General features: G+C 34.6%; 1 protein-coding gene across 1 annotated transcript; it reads right to left on the bottom strand.

The window, feature by feature from the left end:
• Positions 1 to 840: 840 nt before the first annotated feature.
• LOC120629223 (serine/threonine-protein kinase ATR-like) lies at positions 841 to 23,524 on the bottom strand. Its single transcript, XM_039898090.1, has 30 exons — positions 23,261 to 23,524; positions 22,445 to 22,570; positions 20,677 to 22,105; positions 20,048 to 20,587; positions 18,457 to 19,927; positions 18,172 to 18,374; positions 17,865 to 18,001; positions 17,703 to 17,792; positions 17,274 to 17,458; positions 17,045 to 17,163; positions 16,849 to 16,952; positions 16,583 to 16,773; positions 15,983 to 16,122; positions 15,202 to 15,357; positions 13,674 to 13,900; positions 12,831 to 12,984; positions 12,304 to 12,414; positions 11,621 to 11,787; positions 10,942 to 11,071; positions 10,422 to 10,585; positions 9,780 to 9,936; positions 9,002 to 9,241; positions 8,277 to 8,360; positions 7,936 to 8,089; positions 4,485 to 4,730; positions 4,034 to 4,190; positions 3,558 to 3,622; positions 3,017 to 3,200; positions 2,139 to 2,331; positions 841 to 1,088 (listed from the first exon to the last, which is right to left on the bottom strand). Exons 1-30 carry the CDS (start codon positions 23,395 to 23,397, stop codon positions 960 to 962), a joined length of 7,590 nt encoding a protein of 2,529 aa, XP_039754024.1. The 5' UTR covers positions 23,398 to 23,524; the 3' UTR covers positions 841 to 959.
• Between the last annotated feature and the right edge of the window lie 1,562 nt (positions 23,525 to 25,086).

Raw genomic sequence — 25,086 nt, 5'->3', positions numbered from 1 at the left:
GCCAGACATACAAATCTAACCTACAAGACACTTACAAATCAATCACAAAACTCGCATGAAATACAGTTTAAAACCTTGCATAAAGGACACTTTTGATTCGTAGGTGAGACATAAATACACATGAGAGACACACAGTTCTCGTATTAAATACACAGACAACTCAAATGCGTGGCATACAGGACTTGTATTAAAGGCATCTGCATCTAACATACGAGATATACAAAACTGGCATAAAAGACACATGCAAAACCTACAGATCTCTCGAAAGCGAAATGAAACTCGAATAAAACAGTTTTATGCCTCGCATTAAAGACACGTGCGACTCGCAAGTGTAACATAAAACTCTCATTAAAGGCCATTTCTTCTAACATGCCAGACATACGAAACTCGCTAGACACATCCAAATCGCACGAGACATAAAAATGTTTTACAGAAGACACCTGCGTCTCACTAGCAAGATAAACTCAACTTCCATAAAGACACTATTAAAAAAGACGCCAAACAGAAAGAATACGAATAAAACACATTTCCAACTATCATGCAAGATACACAAAAATTACCCACATAAAAGACACCTCAAATGTCACACAGTCATCTGACATGCAAGATATACAAAACTTGCATAAAAGAAACTATCAATCCACATGAGAGACAAAAAGAACATGCATAAAAGCCACTATCATGCAAGACATATGAAAATTACATAAAAGACACCTGCATCTCACATGCAAGATTAACAAAACTTGCAACTCGCAAGCGATGCATACAACACTTGTATAATAGACACTCCGTTTATGTTTTGCACAGGTATCCTAAAAATAAACACAAAAATTGTATTGAAATTAGTTTTATTGATAAGGTCACTTTGTAAATCTTACATCTATTGCTTCTGTTTCAAAATTTAAATGGCACTTTTTTACCACAGTTATATTAGTGGCTATTATATGTTTAAAACAGTATCACAGAAACGGTCCCCAGCCGATATACATTTGACAGAGGTTGTGTATGCTAGTGGCTTCAACGATGAGGTGTTCCACTTGACCCTCCGGCGACAGCGACAGTGACAACTGCTTGTTCTTTGTTTTAACCTATTAACAAATAAATGTATAAATATACATGATGGCGGGTACATATAAGGAGGGACGAGCGTCGTGTTTATGATAGTGTGGAAAACGAATGACGCCCGCTGAAATCTGCCGCGCACCCGAACGTACGTATCAAAATATCTGGGCTTCTTTGTTAAACAATCTCATGAAGATCAATTGTTCTCGTACATGTCCACCACCTTATAAACTATTTTACTTGCTCCAGCAAACTGGACACTCACTCCTTTTTAACACAGAAAGGTGGACACCAAGGAGTATCCCATTATCGCCAGAGTGTACATTTAATGGGTATTATGCTTTGGTAGGTAAATTAGGTAGGTAGTAAAATAGGTAAAGGCATTTTCCAGCACAGTAAATTACAGCAATACAAGCTGCAACCGCAAAGCATTGTCGACTTAACGTTTCGGTTTCAATTTATATCAGAAATACCCAGTAGTTCCCCGGTTATTATTACTTGTGATAGTTTTATAGTTTGTGGACCGCATGGTAGGTCTTAGCTCTATAACAGTCTCTTCTATGTATGACGATGCCTGTGCCCAGCAGTGGAACGTTAAGAGGCTGTGGATGACTTTCAGATCTTCCAATTCAGTCTACAGATCGGTCTGCAACAGAATGGGCACCATTAAAATAATCTATCTACTCCCATGCTTCAAATCCTCTATAACAGATTCTGAAACAGTTAGCTTATTGCCAACATTAAACTATCCAATGTCCTAATAAACATTTTTTTGTTATCCTTTCGCAAAAAAATATTAAGGCACATTACTATCACTGCTCGATGCGTTGTATCTGTGTGAATTTCAAAACAGGAACATTGTCATTACCGCGGGTTTCACTACCAGAATGCCGAGTCTTAAAAAAAAGTAGGTTATTCGAATCCTCGTTTTTCTTTCTGTTCACTGTTTCAGAATCTTTTATAGAGGATTCACATTCTACACCCATAGAAAAAGTCTTGTTTGCAAATGTTGATAATTAGGAATCAAATACCCCTTCTTATACAACCGTTGCATAAATAACTATTAAAAGTCTCACCATCCCATTAAGCCGTTGCCGGATGTGCGACAGATGTTGCAACGCCTGCTCGTTGGTACGCTCTCCGCAATCAAGCGGGGCGGAGCGCCCGCGGCCCCACGACACTAGCGGGTCGTACACGAAGGGCCCGATCACCGACATTAGGGCTGCGGTCTGAGCGCGTAATGCGTGCATCACAGCTTCACAGCTTTTCCTAGATAATTGAAAGTTAAGAGAATTCTAAACTAATAGCATTTTTTAGAATCTGTGTGAAGATACTAAGCCCACTAACTTAACTCTTTTGAGACTGTTTGATGATGTGTATTTGATGCCTATTAAATTTACAAATAAAGGTTCAGATATCATCATCATGCACAGGGCACGTTTCTCTTCTCAGAATGAGATGGTTTTATGCTGTAGTCCACTCGGGATCGAAATCGGTCCCCCGGGGGAGACCGTAACTCTAACCAATAATGTATCACCGCCAATGTATAAGCCCGGTTAAGATATAAGTTTGACGTTTTGAGAGCCAAAGGAAATCATGATAAAAAAACTGCTCGTAGTATTAAAAAAAGTTTGGGTATTGTTTTCGAAATGGCATTGCAAGTTGTAAGGTTACGAGCACAGCAACAAGCGAAAAGAACACATCGAAATCAACAAAATTTACAATATATTTTCGATACTCTTGAGAAACTTTTCAAATCAAACTACCAAAATGACAAGATGAATTAGTACAGGATTGTTAATTTACTTTACATTTAGAAAACAGTACACATGTAACTACAGTACGCATGAACTATGTTGGCCGGATAGAATAAGTCACGAGTGGTTGCTCAGAAATTCAATAGCGATATGGTAGCGATAGAGTAGTCAAGTAAGATCGTGCGATCTATACATACCTGAACATGCCCTCATGTTTCAGAGGTCCCATAGCAGACTCCATGTTGTGTGTGAGTCTAAACGGCACTCGTTCCGGCCATTCAAAGGACTCTCCCTTGTTGAACAGACAGTTGAAATCCACGTGGACTGTATCGCCATTAGTCGAGTCGAATGATATATTTTCGCCGTGTCGATCTCCTAAACCTTTAATAAGTGCGGATTTATTACATGAAATTCTCGATATCTTTGTACATACTGAAATGTGTTCACGTGCCTACCCTTTTGTCAGAGCAACACGACTCTAAGGAGCATAGACTTATATTACATAAATTATCCAATTACCCGCAATATATTTTAATTTGTCAAAGACTACGTTTGAAAATTGTTGTTTTATGTATTATTTATCACAACTCAATATCAATATTTAGCGATTGGCAAACAACATACTACAAACGACAACAGAACTTTCTGTTTCTTTATGTTTCAATAAATAAATCATCACCGTTCCGACGCTTGTGAAATCACGTGTAAATCCGAATAATAAATATGTTTTTTTCTCACCTAGAATATAACCAACCATAGACATAACAGCGGTTGTTCTTATATACGCAGATCTTGCTTGATACCTGCATGACAAATATTTTTCGATTAAAAGTTATTACATAATAGTACATTAATGATGCGGCCAAAATAAGAGGCGTTGGTGCATGAAACACATACAACGTATGCCGCGTTAGAGTGTTCATTCGTTTGTTTTTTTTTTCAATAAACAGGTTTCTATTTGCTAGCCACTTAAAAATTTCAATAAATCCTTTTATATGTTACCTCCTTGGTTCCCATATTTCAAAGTAAAAGATTATATTATTGAATTACGCAACAGATATGAGTTTACTATGTATTTTATTTAGCCGCTAAACCACGACAGTTACGGATTTTCATACAACTTTTACGGGCCAAGGCTCGCATTTATTTGGCCAGTACAAGATTGTCAAAATAATGTTTTAGAACTAGTTATAGCATAAATAAGTGTATTTTACCATCCATAGGGGTCTGAGAATACTCTTCGAAACCACTCCTGGAAGACAGGTGGGTGACGCACTAAAAGTTGTTCCTCGTAAATACGACGCTTTTTCTCCACCGGATCTCGATTAGAGCACATCATTTCTTTTAGTTCCCGGTTACTTGTATGTATACCTGTGAAATGCACAATTGAAAAAGTGTTTGTAAAATATTGAAAACATAATTATTGGTACTCAGATCCCACTTCTGTAAATTGCCTGAAAAAAATTTGAAGGTTTTATTTGTCTAGTTATATCTAGACATAGCTAGACGTCGGATGAAAATCTGTGTCCAATTTTACCAGTGTCACAATAACATTTGTTTCTTTACTTTTATTGGTAGCCCTCGGATCAATGAAGTTCTAAGCAAATAAGTTACGGAAAGCAAATAATTGTTAGGTATAATAATGTTGTGCTAAAAATCACCTACCTTTTTGCTTATAAATATGCATAAGTACGGGCCTCAATCCTACTAGATTTGGCACCCATTCAATAAGACCACACTCTTCATTCAAAGGCAACACGCTATAAGTCCGTATGTAAAGTCTTCTACGACGTGTTTCTGGGGCGTCTTGAAGGAATCTGTTAACGACTACGTTGAACTCCATCAGACGGTAGTCCTTGCGAAGATCGTCTCTGGGCTTCAGCATTATTATATAGGACTTTCCATCCGAACCTTAAGAAAGTGAAAATATTTAAGGTTTAGCTTTTTTGCTTCTACGAAATTTCTCAGAGACTAAAAATACTTCGCGTTAAAAATATATCCACTTTAAACGCCTTTGTAAGATTAAATACCTCACAGATAATATAAGCGGCAGGCTGGCGCAGTGCTCAGCGACCCAGCTTTCTGAGTCCATTTCCGTGGATTCGATTCCTACAATTGGAAACTGTTGGTGTGATGCACATAAATGTTTTTCAGTGTCTGGTTGTTTATTTGTATATTATAAGTATTTATGCATGTTATTTATAGAAATATTCATCAGTCATCTTACTACCCATAACATAAGCTACGCTTACTTTGGAGGTTGATTGGGATGTGTGTGATCGTAGTATATTCAATTATTATATTTTTTATTTCATTAAAAGATAAACATCTATTTTCGAAAACGCTTGCTGACTTTAAACTGTAAACCTGAAAATGTTAGTCACGCGACATTTTACTTATGTGTAAAAAAAAACCGCCATCCGTCGATCACTTTGTAGGTGTGACTTTTGATGTGTACCATATATTGGCGGTTTAAGACCCTAAACTTAAATGTCCCGTTTTCTACAAATACACAAAAAAATCTTTTTCTTCCTTCACTCTTGAACACCTGTTAGGTACGCAATTGAAAATGAGTTCTTCTTTAAATAGTAATCATAAAAAAGGAATAAATTTTAGATTCGTTCAACAAAGATAAGTAAAGCAAATGGTGTTTATATGCAAAATATTGATAGATATAAATACTAGGTATTTCTTAACTGCCATGTCCAGACCTCTAACGGTTTTAATCAATTGCAAATTACAATAAATAAACCTGCCGTTAGACATTTCCTACTACGTGTTCAGAAAAACATCGACCTTGACTTCCAAATTGCGTTGATAATTGCTTGCATTGTTCCGGACGCCGTATCGAATGATGAGTTTAAATTACTAATAATAACACGGTAAAGTTTAGGTTTGCATATGCTGTTAACGTACCTATATGTTATCACGACAAAACATTAGGTTTTTATGTTCTATTCCATGAAATTCTTCTGATAACATGAGTGCTAGACGAACGTACTATAATGAGCTGAGCAAATAAGCAGCTTGATTTAAAACTGACACAATAGTACTTACGCTTTGTCTAATTTTGGATGATAATTTTGCAGGTGCACGCCCGTAAAGTTTCGCACTCTTTTCCGGTAAAATATAATACAAATAATGTCGTTCTACATCGATGCGTACCGCCCACTTAATGAATGCCACGCGTAACGAAAACATACGGACTATCGAAATCGGTTTTAAAATAAAATAAATCGAACATCAATCAGCAGAATGATCTCACAATATTATAATTTTTTGTTAATTATAAAAGTATTTGCAATTATTTATGACGCAATAATATTACAAATTTCATTTATATAATAAACTATTTTAGTTTTAAAATGAGAAATCAGTACATATGATTACTGCCAGTCGTGTAAGCATATAAAAGTCATAGATGGGAATGATTTTGTCTAAAAATAAATATAATATTGAGTGTATCATAAATTATAATCTGACTAATTAAAGATTTTAAACTAAGATTTTCGTGGTTAACCAACATTTCTTAAATATAGTTCAACAGGTACAGTCAAAGTCAAAGTCAAAGTCAAAGTCAAATATTCCTTTATTCAAATAGGCACATAGATGGCACTTTTGATGCGTTATTGTATACAAAATGTGTACATAGCAGTGAGTAGTGATGGCGATAACTACAATCGTAAACTTAAAACTAAAGCTACGAGGGTTCCAATCGCGCCCTGGTCTAAGAAGAAGCCCACAACAAACTTAGCCGGGTGTTCTTTTTGTTATCACCATCTCACATTGTCATTAGAAAAAATTTAAGAAGCAACCTGGTTAGAGCAATTGTTTACACCCAAGCTTTTTTATCGTTTACGTAATCCTTTATACTATAATAGGACTTTTCTATAAGCTTTCGCTTAATACAAACTTTGAACTTCTTTAGTGACATCCCCAAGATATCAGCCGGTAATTTATTGTAAAATTGTATACAATTTCCTTTAAATGAATTGCTTATTTTGTGTAGTCTAGTGTACTGCACTGCAAGTTTATTTTTACTTCTAACGTTCAAATTATTGCAGTCACATTTTCTTTTAAATTTTGATATATTTTTGTGCACATACATTAAATTTTCAAATATGTATTGGCTATAGAGTGTCATTATTTTAACATCTTTAAATTTATCTTTCAATGACTCTCTCGGACCCATTTTATAGATCGCACGAACAGCCTTCTTCTGCAGCACGAAAATAGTGCCAATATCAGCAGCATTACCCCATAGTAAAATTCCATAATGCTGTGAAAGTAACTAAAATAGACTAGCCTAGCAGTTTCTATGTCTGTCAGGTGGCGTATCTTCTTTACTGCATAGGCAGCAGAACTAAGCCTGTTCGATAAATTATTTACATGAGGGCCCCATTGAAGTTTAGCATCTAACGTTATTCCTAGAAATACTGTTGTATCCACCGGATTCAATTCCTCATTATTAAGTAGTATAGTGGTTTTTACATGTTTAACATTTGGTAATGTGAATTTTATGCATACATACCACGATAATATCCCGTCGTGACCACGATTCATGCAACTGGGTCGAAATATCGAACAATCCAAAATATTGTTGTATTGAAACTATCGATTCTAAGTTCTATGAAAAGATTAATCGATAATAGAATAGAATAGATTCATTCACGTTTATAAAATACCTCATTGTATAAACTGTGAGCTGTCAAAACTATCATCCTAAGTTAGAGAAAGCATAGTAGCAGAATACACGAGGCACACGACGGCGACTGGAAGTCCCTTTGGAAGACCCATGTCCAGCAGAAGACGTTAATCAGTCGAGTGATTATGAGATTATGATAAAAAACGATTGATGAAAACGACTATATATCGACCATTATACGCAATCTCGTCTAGATAGATGTTGCATGAATAAATTTCGCGATTAACGTATACTACTGGACGTTGATCTTTTATAGGGATTTCTGGTCGACACGATCTTGTCGCGTCATTTCTTAACCTCAAATTAATAAATGTGTTTTACGTAATTGACTATTCATAAACCAGTCCCAAAACGACTTTCGGGATTCCCTCATATATATCGTTCCAGTACTCAACCAGTTTGTAAACATACCTTTTAATGTTACTTTCCTCGGTTTTTGCAAAGACGGTATAATATTTATCTGCTCTTCAATGCCAGCTATGTACACCGGTGGTTCCGTAGGTATATTAAAATCTATACGCTCTTGACGAGCCGCTTTCGAAGGAAGTACTACCTTACAGAACTCCTGTCGGAAATATAATAAAACAGGTCATAATCTGTAGAGATAAAATCCACCACAATTGTAAAAAACTATAAACACATTCAAATTAACTGTGACTTCGGTACAGTCTATTTGCATTGTAAAAAAAATACACTCCAAATACACGTGAAAATCCCTTAAAATAAAACTGAAATTAAAATCTTAAGACTACCTGGAAGGGCATCATGATATGACTAAAGTTCTCTCCGGCGAGAAGACGCGGTAGTGTTCGAACCAGTGACGTTACAGTTGTAGTCTGTAAATATAAAAAAGTTTATTTAGTACTTAATTTACTTTTATACCCATTATTTGATGGCAAGATGCTCGATTGTGTTAGTAGAAAACGTGATAATTGATGACATATAATCACATTACAAAATCTGTTAACGGGTATCTATACTAATAGAATAATGCTGAAGAGTTATTTTTAAGTTAGGTTTTTGATTCTTGTACACGGTTTCTTGTTAATGGAAGTGTCGGATATGGAAAATCTTTTTTGCTTATAAGCCCATATTTTGGGCTACATAATATTGTGTTACCACCCTTGGGAGCCTAGAAAACGATTTAAAAACGCAGATCGGCGTGGCAACCAGTCGCAGTAACTCGAGGTATATTGTGTTAAGTTTGTATATAAAACTTATAACAAGTTGTAAGCGGACAAAGTCAGGGGGAGCTGCCAGTGTATAAAGTACACCATGACTTTTTGAGAAGGGTGTATGGTTAATACTACCTTTATCCTTCATATAAGGAAAATCATTTAAAAATAACAATTTCATACAAAACTTCATGTATACACCTATATTGTACTACACTACTAGAAAAATAAAGAAATATAGCAAGCTAAACAGAATACACATTTTCTACAGATATATCATGATAAAAATTGTTAATTCTTACCGACCCACTCCCCACTATAGGTTTATTACACAGCTCGATGAGTTTCTCAGCTAACTGAGTAAAGTCGCACACGAGTTTCAACATATGTGGCTCTTTCAGTCTTGAGTCAGAGAAAACATCCGCGCATCGCTTCATTCTTTGGGGATAACTTGACTTGATCACACACATCATCATCCACAGCGTGTGTTGAGGATATGCCAAAATTAACTTGACTATGATCGCTTTTAGTTGTAAATATACCTGGCAACAGAAGAATTTTTTTACAAAGGACTACTTAAAGAGTAGGTATTTAACATGTGTACCTAATACGTACGAATTACCGAGAATAGATTTAATTATAAACATTTCTAGATCATTCCTTTTGTTTACACTTTCCGATGAAAGAAGATTATAGGCGTCCGAGAAGCGGTATAAAGGCTGGCGCCAGTCGCGACTGAACGGTCTCTCCTAGAGCGAAGCGAAACCATTTAAACAATGTTATTCATTTGTGAAATCTAGTGACCTCGTAACATTCTGGACTGCGATTGGAAGTGTGGAATCTTGTATGAGTTGATTAAAGTCTTACAAGAATCATCAGGTGTTGTTATCCCAAATCTTCGAACCTTAGCTCATAACATTATAGTCTTTTATTGATGACAGACGCATTTCAGTAGGTTTACCGTAAGAGCGCGCAGTGCCACGTTATACCGTATCGCCAAATTTTTTCCAAGCAACCCACAACTTTTCTGGGGAAATGACCGAATGACCAAAGAATTCTGTTAAATAAAAGTTTACTTACCTCTTTAACAGGGTGACAAATTCTTGACACAATTTGCGAAAAAGCCGTCAAGTAGAGGTAAATAGGCAACCTTTCCGAGTATGTCTTTATCACTTCAGTCATTTGGGCCAATATTGCGTGGATGCTAGTATCTGATGAAGTGACTTCTACGTCCAACCTAAAAGAAAGTTTAACTACTGGCAAGGAAAGTATAGGACCGAAAGAATGAATGAAAATATTGAACTATTATACACATTCAGACCATCTGATCTGTAGCTGTTTTAAAAATAAGTCATAGTTTCAAGGTCGTTAATTAAAATTAAGCGGGAGTAATAAAAACAGAGTAGAGTCCAATAGTCTCGTACGTAGGGATTTCAGGGTCATGTGTGGACAAAGTTGGGGTTCTAGCTGTTTCTTTCTTCCATGCAGTCCCGGGAAGAGACCAGCTTGTTATCGTACTATCCTTTCTGAAACGAACATATACGTTCATAAACGAGGAGCATGTAGTCAGATGACCTCTTACCTCGAGACGCACCCCCTAAACGACTCCTAGGATTTTAGCAAATCTAAGAGCCTCTCGATAGTTGCTGAAGATAGGTAAGAATTCACCCTTAAAATCGTGCGTCTGATCAGGTTCCGAGAAAGAGAAAATAATGCACTTACCATATAGACAGCATCCTAGGCATACTCTGGTACAAATACTTGTGCCCATATTGCAACGCCTTTCCGTAGCTGTTGAGAGCATACAACCTTCGTGACCATAAGGTATTTGTGTTGTTTGCCGTCTCAGTTGTACTGACTTTTTCGTAGTATGTCCCTAAGCAGACCTGTAACAAATTAATATACGAACATATGTAAAACAATCGGTTGCCGGACGCAGCATTGTATAAATTTATATTCCTTTTTCGATAGGTATTATATAAGTCGTTCTTTCTGAAAAATAACAACCCTGTTATTATTTTTATTAAACTCACTACTCGTAAAGTATTGTTATGAAATCATTAAATTACTTTGGATTATAAATTGATTATATAGTCCAGCTTAAGACTGTAATGTACCTCGACATTAATAAATATTATTATAACAACTTAATTGTGTAAACCATCAAAAATATTTGTTACCATACTTACTATCTTATTACTAAACAAATGTAAACTAGCCATTCATAATATTTTAAACCTACCAAACTTTTCTCCCATTGTTTGAACACTTCAACTGACTCTTTGTAGTAGCCAATATTGACATCAACGTCCACATTCGTTGTTTCGTCATTATATTTCGCTATTAAAAGCCTTGCTTTAGCACATATTTTTCTGAAATAAAGAAAAATAGAATTGAAAATTGCATTAATAATTTATTTCTCTATTATACTGCTGCTCTTATCATAATCGTTATTCCTCTTCGTATCTAAGTCCACGAGTACGTGCGTGCGCATGCGTGTGCGTGTTCGTTTGATTTTGCGTGTGCGTGTGTGATGTTTTTCAGTGTCTGATTGTATATCTTTACATTTTAAGTATTTATATATATTATTCATAAAAATATTCATCAGTCATCTTAGTACCCATAACACAAGCTACGCTTACTTTGGTGGCTAGATGGTGATGTGTGTATTGTCGTAGTATATTTATTTAATGAAAGCACGCCGCAAGTTAAGTTAAGCTTTGTTCAATCTTTATACTCGACAACAAACAGATCTTCGGCGATGTACACTCTATGCACGTTTCGCTCCGAAAACGGAGCATCTTCAGGAGATGTTGACTTTACAATAAATAATTGTTAAGAAAACAATAAAAATCTCAAATATCCAATATTTAAAAACGCCCTAACTTATTCTTAAATCGATTATTTTAATAACATGTTACCTTTGTTCCTGAGTAAGCTTATCTATTTGCGGATAAGCTTCTTCAAGACCCCTTCTGAGAGTTGTAAATGATTGTTCCTGTTGCCCACGTGCCCAATATATCTTGGCTTTCTCGATAAATAGCTCCTCCGGTTTGTATTCCTCAGCGTTAAGAATGTACATATAGGACTGAAATAGGAAATCATTTTATCAAAATTTTGTGAATCCTCAGTTATGTTCAGGGATTGGTAAGTATCTAACAAAACATTTCAATTTGGTTTCATGAAAAACTCATCACAAGCATCAGTTTAAAAAAATAATGTTACCTGTACACCTCCTTTCTTATAAGAGGTTTATAGAGCTTCAACCTAACCCATGCTGCAGTGATATATCAAGAAACTTATTTAACGAGCATCATTCAATATTCAATATTAGTGATACTGACCGAGACCGATAACATAAATAGCCTATATGCTTATAAAATAGGCCTATAAGAAATAAAAATTTTGATCTCTGAGACTCGGAAAAAAGTAAGTCATAAATTCGGACCCAAAACGTCGGAAGACACCTTACCCAACTAATCTATTGTTGTTTTAACGTCAGTTTTAACCGTTTTGATTTTTGGTAAACAGACAACGTACAACCACAAATCCTATCGTAACAAATTCGATTGATTAGTCCACAACAATCCCATAATCAACGTACCTGTTGGAAAATGCCAGCTGTTCTGGCGTGTTTTGCGCTTTGCAGCCATAAGTCGCCAATGCATGTTCTTAGTTTGTTTGCTGTTACGGGATGACTTGGTTCCAATAGTTCCTACAAGACATTTCAAAAATAAAAAAATACTTTTTATTGCTTGGCAAATTTTATTTAAAGCCTGAATATTCCAATAGTTCCTACAAGACATTTCAAAAAATAAAAAAATACTTTATTATTGCTTGGCAAATTTTATTTAAAGCCTGAATTTTTGCCTGAAGTTTAAAAACAGAAACGACTATACCCATTCAATTTAGCGCAATAAAACATATTGCGAACGTTTCGAAAAATGTTAAATGAAGTCAAGATCATTTGTTGCTTTAGTAATTTGTTTATTGTTTCCTAGCAAATTAGTTAGTAGTCAAAAAAGTAAAAAAAGAGTCTGTAGTCAGAAATGTACGATTTTGACATGTTATAAGGATGAGAATAAGATAAAAGATAACGAATCCTTCAAGTAGTAGAGTGTATTTTCATACCTGTGTCTGCTGCAATAATATTCTTCTTATTCTTAACAACGGCTCCACGGTACGGACATCTGATTGAACGACGGACAAACGCTGTCGCCATTCGCTTAACAGCTGATTTACTATATCTGTGCTACTGTCATTACCGTCATCTAACTCTTTCAGTCTGAGAGAAGAAATAGTAGGATTACGCATTTACGCATTTTTGATTCCTAAAACAAATCTTTTCCTATTTTGCTGCAGGTAAAGAAAGTGGCCTAAATATCTATGGCCTTCTTATGAAAGCAGTATCAGTTACCAGACATTGGAAAGAGCTCTGCTTGGAGTATATCTACATAATCAAATCAGAAAACAGGATATCCATACAAGAACCAATAGTTATTACCACAATAGATCGATGTGTTAAAATCCTAAATTGACAATGGGTTGGAGAAAAAGCTCTTAGGACTTCGGTCACAAGAGCTTTTTCTTTTTTTTTCAGCCTTCGGGCTGTTGGGGTAAAAATTACGAGAATGCCGGAATACTACCCGATACCGGAAAACCCAAGACCTTGATATTTCCTACAAAAGAATACTTAGCAGTGAACATCAATCAGTTGACGTGATGAAACAACAGCGAGTCAGTGCAACTTTTTTCCTTGAAACCGGTGATTCGTGTTTTATCTATCGGTTTACAGGAGATTACCTGCGATACTTTAAAAACATAGCCTATGTTACTCCGAGACATTGATGTGATAACTCTTTATTAATATTGATATATTAAAAAACCGGTAGAAAAGCTAATAAATAAATAAATACTTGTTGTTTTTTATTCGTGCTTATTTCCAGGATAATCGATGAATGTGAGCATACATACCTTTGGAGAACATTTTCGGCGTGTGAAGCTTCAGTAATGATATGCAGTCCGAGTATACTCTGATATCCACTCCGTAAAGCACTTTCGCCTCTACTCTCACCGTCCATTTGTGACAGTAAACGATTCATGGCATTGTCACAGGAAATCTTGAATAAATCTTGCTTTTCACTACGATATGCCAGAAGGATCCTGCCCATTAAAAGACCCCAGTTCTCGCGAGATGATGGCTGGAAATTATTATATATAATTTTCTATCGTGGATCAATAAATAGGGTTTTAAATTTGCTTGAGCAAAAGCTTGAGCTTTACATTAATAAATAAAAATTATGATGTTTTTTTATACTAGATAGGCTTGCACTTGACAACAATAATGCCTGATTGAAAGCAATGATGCGGTCTAAGTTGGAGCGCGCTTGCCCAGAAAACGCTCACTCTTGCCTTGAAGTCATTTAAAGTCAAAGTCAAATATTTCTTTATTCAAATAGGCACATAGATGGCACTTTTGATGCGTACATTACATGTAAAATATGACATAGGAGTAAGTTGATGGCGACAAATAAATTCGTCAACTTAAAACTACTAAAGCTACGAAGGTTCCAAACGCGCCCTGGTCTAAGAAGAAGCCCACAACAAACTTAGCCGGTTGTTATTTTTATTTGTTATCACCATTTCACATTGTCCTTTAAAAACGAATTAAAGAAGCAACCTGGTTAGAGCAATAATTTACACCCAAAAAATTTTATCGTTGACGTAGTAATTAATACTATAATAGGACTTTACGTTTAATACAAACTTTGAACTTTTACAGAGACATCTCCAATATATCAACTGGTAATTTATTGTAAAATTGTATACAATTTCCTTTAAATGAATTACTTATTTTATGTAGTCTAGTATATTGCACCGCAAGTTTATTTTTGCTTCTAATGTTCAAATTATTACAGTCACATTTTCTCTTAAATTTAGATATATTTTTGTGAAAATACATTAAATTTTCAAATATGTATTGGCTAAAAAATGTCATTATCTTAACATCTTTAAATTTATCTCTCAATGACTTTCTCGGACCCATTTTATAGATCGCTCGAACAGCCCTCTTCTGCAGCACGAAAATAGTGCCAATATCAGCAGCGTTATCCCATAGTAAAATTCCATATGACATAATGCTGTGAAAGTAGCTAAAATAGACTAGCCTAGCAGTATCTATTCATTCATTCAAGTTGTATGTATCAGAACACAAATAAAGCTTCTTGTGACAGAGCTCAAATCGGGAATTACTTCTGCCAAGTAGCATTGCTGTCACCAAGCAGTATTACTATGTCCAAGCCGTATTACTACGTCCGGTCTGAAAGGCGTGGTTGCCGGTGTAATTACAGGCATAACATCCGACTCAGATTAAAGGAATTACGGCGGCACTTTGCAGGTTGTTTCCCTTCCATCCTCTGCGAAGTGTTGTATGCGATATTCCGTCCGTTACGTCAATTATTATATTGTACAGAAAAGGAATAAATTTGCACAAAAAACTTACCACCGGTTTCTTGGCTAATTCGTCCAACTGTTCGAACCTGCCCAATCGCCATAAAGGTTCCGCAGTCAACTCCATCATATCCTCGGAATCGTGTTCACTGAGTAATCGACAAGCTGTGAAGGGCTGATCGAGACCAAGGTAGCAATCTATCATGCCCTAAAAATTTTAAATGTTCAAGTAACAATTTTAGTTCGAGATGCAAGCAGTGGCGTGCACAGGATTTTTAAACAAGGGTATGCATAAAGAAGGAGATTGTCAAAAAGTGGAAAAATCCATCCCCTTTATGAGTAATACAAAATTTTTAGGGTATGCAGTGCTTTTGTGCATGTATGAAGTGCACGCCACTGGATGCAAGCAACTTCAACTGTAAGTTTATTTATTAGTGATTAATTAAATTTACTCCAAAGTTGTACGTAGTCGTGGCCATAAATGAAGCATGCACTCAGCACTACAAATAACTGAAATAATCCATGTCAGTCATGAAAAATTAACGATTTATTATTACAAATTTGATCAGTAGTTATTAGGGATTGATAAAGAGTTGTGTAGATCGAATTTTATTCTCTAATCATGACCTAAATTCTATATCTGGATTTATAGTTTAGACCCACGCTACTAGCCGTCACCTCGAATATTCTACGAATATATAAGATAATCTAATTTTGATTGCAAAATATCGCCCTCATTTATTACATCCGAACATACGGAACATATATTTGATGGATAGCTATGAAAAAGTATATATAAGCACAAAAATGTAATCCATAAATGGAATAAATACCTGCAAACTATGACGATCGAGTTGACCTTCCTGAGCCAATCTTTCATAGCACAGGGCGGCGTCCTGCAAGCGGCCTGTGACCACTTGAGTCAATATCAACTCTTTGAGAGATGGCTCTGATCTTTTCAACGATAGGATTCCTGTAAAAAAATGTATTTCATTAAGTTAATTTCGGAAAGTGCGCTTATTTCAAGGCCAAAATTTCATCCGATATACTTAAAAACAAAAAAAGGAGATCTATTTTTAAGACTTCTTCGACATCTCACAAATATAATAATATGACATCTACTTCATGTTGTACACAACTTAACTAAATCGCTCCTGAAAGGATAAAAGAATGAAAGAAAAAGATTTGTAAATAAAATAAATATGTAATACGAAATAGGAGTGATTAGGAGGAGGTGCCTTAGCGTAGCTAGACCCCTAAGGTGAGAACGTAGTGTCGGAATTCGTGACTCTATAATAACAAACGAACGAAAAACGAAGTTTATTTTGTGGTCTTTTTCTTCTCCCACAGATATATTATCTTTTTTGTTAAGCTACAGGCCAAAGCAGCAAACGCGTCCACGTTATTTGTAAATTATTTATTAGTTGTCCTACCAGCTACTGAATCCGGTTCGTCTAAAAGAGCGTAAATTTCTGCCAGCAGTGGTAATTGCTCCTGCATTCTACCCTTTTGCTCATCCATATAAAGTTCCAGGTATTGCAAGGCCCTTTCCAGCTCCCCACATGAGAAATTTCCACGCGCAATGGCAAGCTTGTCGAATTTTTCCATAAATTTCTTGATAGACCTGTTGATTGTTTATTGTTATAGTTTATTTTAAAACGTTATATGAATAAAAACAATAAAAGTAAAGGTATCTTACTTATAATTCTCATTCTCTAAGGGTTTCTGTTTCACATGACACCATTCTAGTAACCAACGATTTAAGAAATCCAATAGAGTGTACACTGTCTTACTACATTTACCCTAAAATGAAAAATGTATATCACTTAAATTAAACGTGTTCTCCAGGATGTGCAAAATTTCATCAAAATCCGGGCAGTGGTTGGTTAACCTACTTGGTTTCCTTCCTCGGCTTGAATTGAATTTATGTTAGGAGTCATTCTAATATGACGTAACATTTTATATTTTGATCTTTCCATTACAGGTAGAATTTCGTTTTCCAAATTTTCTAAGCCTGGTTAAAGAAATATATTAATAAATATTTGCTGACGTATTAATAATGATGAAGTATAAATGCTACAATTTGTTGCAAAGTATAGCCACATAGTTGCTAAAGGATCCTACCTATTACAGCTAAAATTTCCTCCTGTACATATTGCATATTGTTTTTGGACATGATGGCGTGAAGTAGTACGTATGGCAGAAACAGAAATAGCGTTCGAACGTCGCGACGCATACTCGGATGGACTGTACGCAATAGTTCGCGTATACTTTCTGACTCAATAAGCGGTATTAATTGACTTGTCCAGCTGAAAACATTGATTTGAATGCTATAATGATAATTTAAATTACTTATCTACTAATATAATATTATTACTTATTCTTCATTACAATTTCATAAAAATTCTTCTCACTTTTCACTTCACTTGCATAAAAAGCTACGCAGGGCAGGGCTGACAAAATTATTTTAAGATAACCCATTTCTATTATAGATGGTGGTAAACTATCTAGAAATATCAAATTTGTCAATTTATTTATAAAAGAGTGACTTACTTATGAGCCCATTCCAAAAATGTTGTTGCATATACAGATCCAAAGAGGGGATGAACTTTTTTCGGTTGAGAAGGATAGGCCAATGTGTACCTTAAAAGGTATGCAATAAGTAAATTAAATAGAACTTATCAAAGTTTAATGAAGAATTTAAATTTTATATACCTGGAACTAAGAAGTGGATGCATTATTTGATGCATATTTTCAGGAAAGCTGTCCCAAACATTTTTTTTAGATCCAGTTGGTGATATGTCATATATTTTTAATATTTCTTGTATTGTAAGCGCATAGCAATCCATGTTCTGTAATAATGATAATATAAACATGTATAAATTATACCTGTATTATTTAAAGTATTGAAGATTTACGTCTTTTAATTCATATGCCATCAATTAAATTTAATAGAACAAAGTAATTAAAAGTTAACAGTGGCTTAAATTATTTTATGATAATTTCTATTGATTCTACTTACAATAGTATCTTTCTCGTACTGAAACGCTCTAGTCAATTCAACGAGGGCAGTCGCTGCAAAGCAGTTATCATTTATCGAAAAGGCGAATGGTGATCTATCCGGTTGTACATATTGTCTGGGTAGGTGACCTGCCTCTATAGCACCTAGCTGACCAAAACATGATCCGCTTGCCAAACATACCTGGGGATCTGAGTCTTTGCAACCTATAAATATAACAAGGCAGGTTCAAATTAATTATTATTGTATCTTTAGTAACTTTAGTTATTGTCAAGACAAGCCACTTACCAATAAGCAATTGATCTATGAGGTCCACTATATAAGCCTCTATATTTTTACCACCAAATATGGCTTTGTGTATTTCCGATCGATTGTTCTTCAACAATCTGTCCATATGCAAAAAAGCATGTGTTTTAATGTTACAAATATCATGACTTAAATGCTGCAGGTACCATTTAATTTTCTCTTGAAAACCTTCCGGTTGCGTTCTTTTGACGTGTTTTTTAATAACAGTTTTAACCCTTTCAGAAATATTAGAATCTTCAATGAAGAACAAATCGGAAATATATGAACTCAATAAATTTTCATTATTAAGAATTAGATATTGGAAAATTTTATTAATCTCTTGTGGCGCATAATTAAATTGTTGCAACAACGAAACCGCTAAATTTGAGAGCAAGGGACCCAAAGAGACACTGTCTATATTGTGTATAAAAGCACCCCACGCCTCGGCCAGTATTTTTGGAAACTCTCTCGCTAAAGGCAAAGCAGATTTCAATGTGGCAAGGACTTTAAACCTTAAAGGAGTCAGATACTTAGCTCCCATTAACTGCATTATATCAGGAAAACTTTTCAAAGCTTTGCGCTTAACTGACAAAGCAACTTTGGCATTGACCAGTTTGTGGTCAAAATATGCTAGAACACCCAGAAATTTCGGATTCAGAAAATCTGCGATTTGTCTGGTGCTCATACTCATGCTGCCTTGAGGAGTCGAAGCATCAGGATCATGGCATGCTAAATACCTACATGCATTCAAAACCCTCTCGGGATTAATGCAGTACTGCAACAAAAATTCTGTTAATATCACTCTAAAATGCTTTTTTATTAGATTTAAAGTGGAAGATTTTGTTAATCTTTCAATTATTTGATGACACTTTTTAGACGACTCTTTCGATTCAGTTAAATAAACGTGAACATATATATGTGGAAACCTCTCAATAAGAAAATCAGATACCGAACATTGAACAAGTGTTGCAATTTCTTCTATCATTGATGGAACTTCTTTCACAACCACAGAATAAGGCATTAGATAGGGCAAAAAATGATGAACATCTTTTGATATGAAATCTCTATAACCAACAAATCCGAAAGCTCTTACAACCTTCAGTAAATATATCGCAAAGTCTTTCCCATTGTAAAGACTGCATTCAACGAAAAGTTTACAATAATCTTTTTTGTATCTTTGATAGACTTGGTTTGGAGTGAGCTCATGAAATTCACAAATATCCCTTAAATAGACAATCGCCTTAGATGCGAGGGAGCATTGTGGGTGCATAATGAAGTAAACCAGAAGTTTTGTTATTGGTAAAATTAATTTATCGTTACGACATAATCCTAAGTCTTTTATGCGACATAACGTAAGAGTCTGTTGGTTGTAATCATTGTTTTCTAAACTTATTCTGGTAGATTGTACTAGTAAATTGATACATAAATTCACTAAAGACTCCCGATTAGAGCTCCATTCTGGATATTTATCACCCTGAAATGAAAACACTGACATTATTGTTCAATACTATGTTATTATGATTCAAAATTGAAAGAAAAAAAATTAATAGCCTTATTATAATGATTAAAAATGAATAACAAAATGTTTATATACCTGGTTATTATCGATAAAAGGTTTGAAAGTCTGCAGAACTTCTTTTATGTAATTTTCACTAACAATTTTAGTTGAAACGCCATAATCAAATATGTAAAAATGATTGCATAACACTTTAACTAAGTCCCAATATTCATCATCAATATTCGTGCACAATTGCATATTCAAAAATTTGCCAAACAATTGCTTCACAGCAGTGTACATAGTACTTTTACTTGATGTTATTATATTCTCCTCTACAGCATATATTTCAAAATCCTTTTTCAATTGTGACTCATTAATAATATGGCACTCTGTACAACAAAGACATACTGCAATAGTTTTACTTGTAAATAATTTGGTACCCATAGGTTTTTTAACATTTTCTAAAATAATATGGCTAGCCCCTAATGATAGACAAGCAATAGCAGATAATGACTTAAAAACTTCTTTTTGAGTATCAGCTTTCTTTGTCATAAAAGCTGGCATCAATATGTCTCCAATAATTTTACTTGCAGACAGCACTTTGTTGACAAGCAGAAGTGGACACAAATCAACAATCTAAAATTTAGAAATACGAAATTTAACAACACACGCAACAATAATATTAAAAGTACATTAAAAAAAAAATCATCTTCCAGATAACTTACCCCACTTGATGTATTATTCTGTAGAGCTGAGCTATACAAGAGTAAAATTGTTTTGTTCCAAGTATCATTGACTTTAGTCTTTGTATAAAGTTTTGCTATTAAAAGATACTTCAATATTTTTAATATTGTACTATGACTGAAACATGCAAAATTGTTCTCAGAGAACTGTGCAGAGTTTTGAAAACATAATAGTTGCAAAGTTACGTTTATGTCATCATTGGTCATTGTTTCACATAAATTTATTGTACTAAGTACAGTGTGCATAACCAAATCATTTGTACAGTCATTGCTAGTTATCAAATTTTTGTGATCTTTTATTAGTTGGACTAAAGTTGCCCAAATATCTAAGGCAACTTGTTTATCTAGTAATCTTTTAGGTTTATTTTTTACAAGTCGTTTTTTAGTTTCTGTACGAACTTCTTCTAGTATACTCAAACACGCGACACTTCTTGCCAAGTGATGATTTATAAGAAATAAATCATTTTTGAAATTTTCGTTCGATTGTATAGATTCAATAACTATCATCACTTCTTTGTAGTACCAATTATCATTTAAGTCAAGTTGTTTATCAAGTGTTGTTGCATTGCTCTGAATATATTTCAGAATTTGGTCACAGTAGCAATCAGATAGTTTTTCAATTTGACTGACATCCATGTCTGTAATACTAATCAGATCTTGAGGGAACTCCAGTTTACTACTCAGTGATAAACAGTAGAGCTTTAGTTCTTTATTGAAGATTCTGCTTACATGTTTGTTAAGAATTGTGGAACAGATTCCTACCAGAACATTAATGTTTGCCATTTCAAGGTCAGTTGTTATAACCTTCAGAAAATCTACTAAAATTATATTAAAATTAGTAAGCAGTATATTGTTGATTTCAGATTTCTCATAGAGTAAACTCATAGACTGAACCAGTGCTTCAATACATGATAGCATTTTCCCATAGATTATTGGAAAATGTGTATGAAATTTTGTTATGCATACTTTGTTCATGTTTTGAATCAATTGTAGGAAAAACTTTAGGCAACAATATTTCAGATCTATGCTAAAATTTTCTATAGCATACAGTAATTGTGCAAAAACTTTTTCTTCCAGATCTTTTTGTTTATTATTTAGTAAGCTAGGTGGTATGCTTTCAGACAATAGCTGGAGGATTAAATCGATTAATGTCTTGCATGTATTGATATCTTTTACTTTAACATAGATTGGTTCTAAATTAATATCTAGATTTGGTATTTCCACTTTTTCAGGTGTGAAGTTTTCCAGCAATAAATATGCATTATTGTTACTGTAAACATTTTTATAATACTGAAAAAGTTGTAGTAAAATCACATAGTATTCAGAATGCAATTTTTTGTAGAATGGTGCCCCATTTGTGCACAGTATGTTTATAATTTTCAATTGAGCATCCTTGCTGGTTATGTGAATTCTGAAATTTAAGATAAATCTTGTAATACTTTTTATTCTTCCTAACATTATAAACAAGAATAATTAATATATTTGTAATTGATAAACTTTAAAGAAACATCAGCATTTCAATCTGAAATAGTAGTATTTGTAAACAAAGCCAGAAGATTTATTTTGTGCACTGTCTGAATGGCCAGTCATACAGGAAAACATTATTAATGAATGTTCAAATTATTTGTTATTTGTTTCCACTATGGCTTATATGTTGGTTTCTACTCTATATACATAATTGAATTCATTCTAATGAAATAAGCTATTTATTTAAATGCTTTACTATTAAATTAACATTTATAAAACTTACTGATGTAGCTCTTGCACTGAGCACATATAAAATAATCTGCCTAGAAGCCATGTATCAAAGGCACAGTAAAATGAATCAGGACACTTAAAAGTCCCCGGGCGAGGTACTAGCACTTCTGAAAAATCCCTGAAAAAGTAATTTGTTGTTTCCCTTAACATGTCATATTAGATGTCATAATGTAAGTATAGCACAACCCTTAAATGGAGCTAATTATTATGTAAGAATGATAAAAACAGACTTTGAAGTTGCATGAGTTGTACTGATTTATACAAAACATACTGCAGATGGAGAGAGCTATGCTGAGAGTATTTCCACATGATCAAATCAGGAATGAGCAGATCCAGTGTGAAGGAAGTGCATTAGGCAGGACACATAGCTAAGATAACCGATAGACTATGGGGTCCCAAGATGCTGGAATGGTAGCCTCGCACCGGTAAACGAAGCATGGCCCTGCTGGATCCAAGCAGCACAGCACTATGCTATTTGAAACTTCCTACAAAAGACCGATGTCTAGCAGAGGACGTCAATCGGTTAATATAATGATGATAATGATGATACAAAATATATCGCGATTACTTAAAAAGTAGCTAACTGTATACCGCAACGCAAGTACCTCTGCAGCAACTGCTTTTGTTTCAGTCTTTAAAAAATACAGCAAAAATCGCTTTGTTTTATGGGTCAAAATTACGGTAATGATAAAAAGGTAGGATGATTAAAAACTATTTAAATTTAAATAAAAGTTCAAAAATAAAACAAATGGACACTTTCGCATTTATCATGTTATTATAGACGAATTAAAAGAAAAACTCTTCATACCCTGTTAGTTTTAATATCGAAGTTAGCAATCTTTCCAGACCATCAGCAGCATGCTCCAAATTGTTGAACAGAACCAGAGTTGGAGCATTGAACATTTGCCACACAGTGAACGGGCCATCGTTACAGTCGTCTTCCATTCTTTGGACGTAAAATTTATGAAAAATATATGTGTGCTTCCTATTCTATTAAAAATAAATAAATTTCGCTTTGAAAATATATTTGCCGCTGTAAACTTGTTTATTGACACCTGTTTTTGACAATATATCAAGTTGCTGTCACGGCTGCCAAGCAGAATACAGATTAAGAATCTTTGACTGCGCAGTGCAGTTACACCTGTATGTAGTTGTCTAGTCAATCTATATGTGTGTATACTCATTGGTACAATCCTACCATTGTTGATCGCAGTGTATATATTATATAAACGGTGAGCTTACAATTATTACAATTTATATATCAAATCATGAAATGTGTTCAAGTCAATAGGCTCAATTATGGTTCAATCAATCCATTAAAGGTTTAAGCTTATAATTTAGGAGCTTTCTACGAAACAGAATAAGTGTTGTAAAGCAATGAGTCTTATAAAGAATTACGACCATCTATTTATCTATCTAACTATTTTAAGCTTATAATATATATACTAGGTATATATTTTCAAATAAAAATCCACAACTTATATTTTGTTTGACGGATCAACTAGCCCTGTTGCTTTTCCTACCGCATGTCAGAAAATATGGATTTTTATATTTTATCATCCTTATATTTTAATTTTCACACTAAGTTTTTAGAATCGAGGCCTTGCATTTTATAATAACACCAGGCTGTCTAATCATGATGATCACAGACCAGTAAATAAATATAATGAATCCGCTCTCTCTCTTGGGTTCTATTCCCACAACTGGAAAATGTTTGTTTAATGTTTTTCAGTGTCTGGGTGTTTACTTGTATATAATAAGTATTCATAAAATAAATTCACACAACGGACCAATCAGATTTAGAACTCTATGTTCTAAATCAGATAATTTTGCAAGAGTAGCGGGGCCACCACCAGTACCACTAGCTGCTCGAGCAGCTTTTTTAAAGCGCTACCAACTTAAAGAAAATATTACACCGCATTCACGGTGAGTAAACTCGTATCGAATGGTTAGCTTCGATGGTAACTCACACTCACCTTCCCTTATTGCTCGACGCGTTTGGCGTAATGTCGATTTACGTGATGGTTAAGTCATTCGCAAATTTGTGTGTAACTCGCACTCAGCACACAGAATACATAAATAACTTTTAAAGTAAACTAGGGAGTAATGGTGGCCTTATCTGATAGTGATCTCTTCCAGGCAACCTTAAGTAGAAGGAGAACAGTAGATACCAAGAATATGACAGAAGTTCGGCAACAGAGTTACTGAAGATTGAGAAGAGAAGCGGAGAAAGAACCCCACCTTGAGGCACCTCAGCATATAACTTACAAACAAATGAAATTTTTTCGTTTCGTTTACTGCATTCGTTGACAAAGGTAGCAGTGAAGAGATATTTATTGACTTTAGGACTGCGAAGCATCTTAAAATTAACGGTGTTAAATGAGTTTGCGAAGTCAAGTAAGCAGCAGCGGTTGACAGCACCAATTTTCGAACGCCGCGCCGGGCTGGTACGGAAAATTCTTTAACAGAAAAAACATAATACCTATCAATTTTTGGCCCGACCTGGGATTCGAACCCAGGAACTCGTGATCCGTAGTTCAACATGCTAGCCCCTGGACCAAGGCAGCAGTCTGTTCATTTAGAAGGTTGGTAAAGGTACAGTTAAATAAATAAAAATAAAAAACTTATATGCAT

Source organism: Pararge aegeria, chromosome 14, assembly GCF_905163445.1.
Source record: "Pararge aegeria chromosome 14, ilParAegt1.1, whole genome shotgun sequence".
Classification (NCBI taxonomy): domain Eukaryota; kingdom Metazoa; phylum Arthropoda; class Insecta; order Lepidoptera; family Nymphalidae; genus Pararge; species Pararge aegeria.
This window is presented reverse-complemented; position numbering and strand designations above follow the sequence as displayed.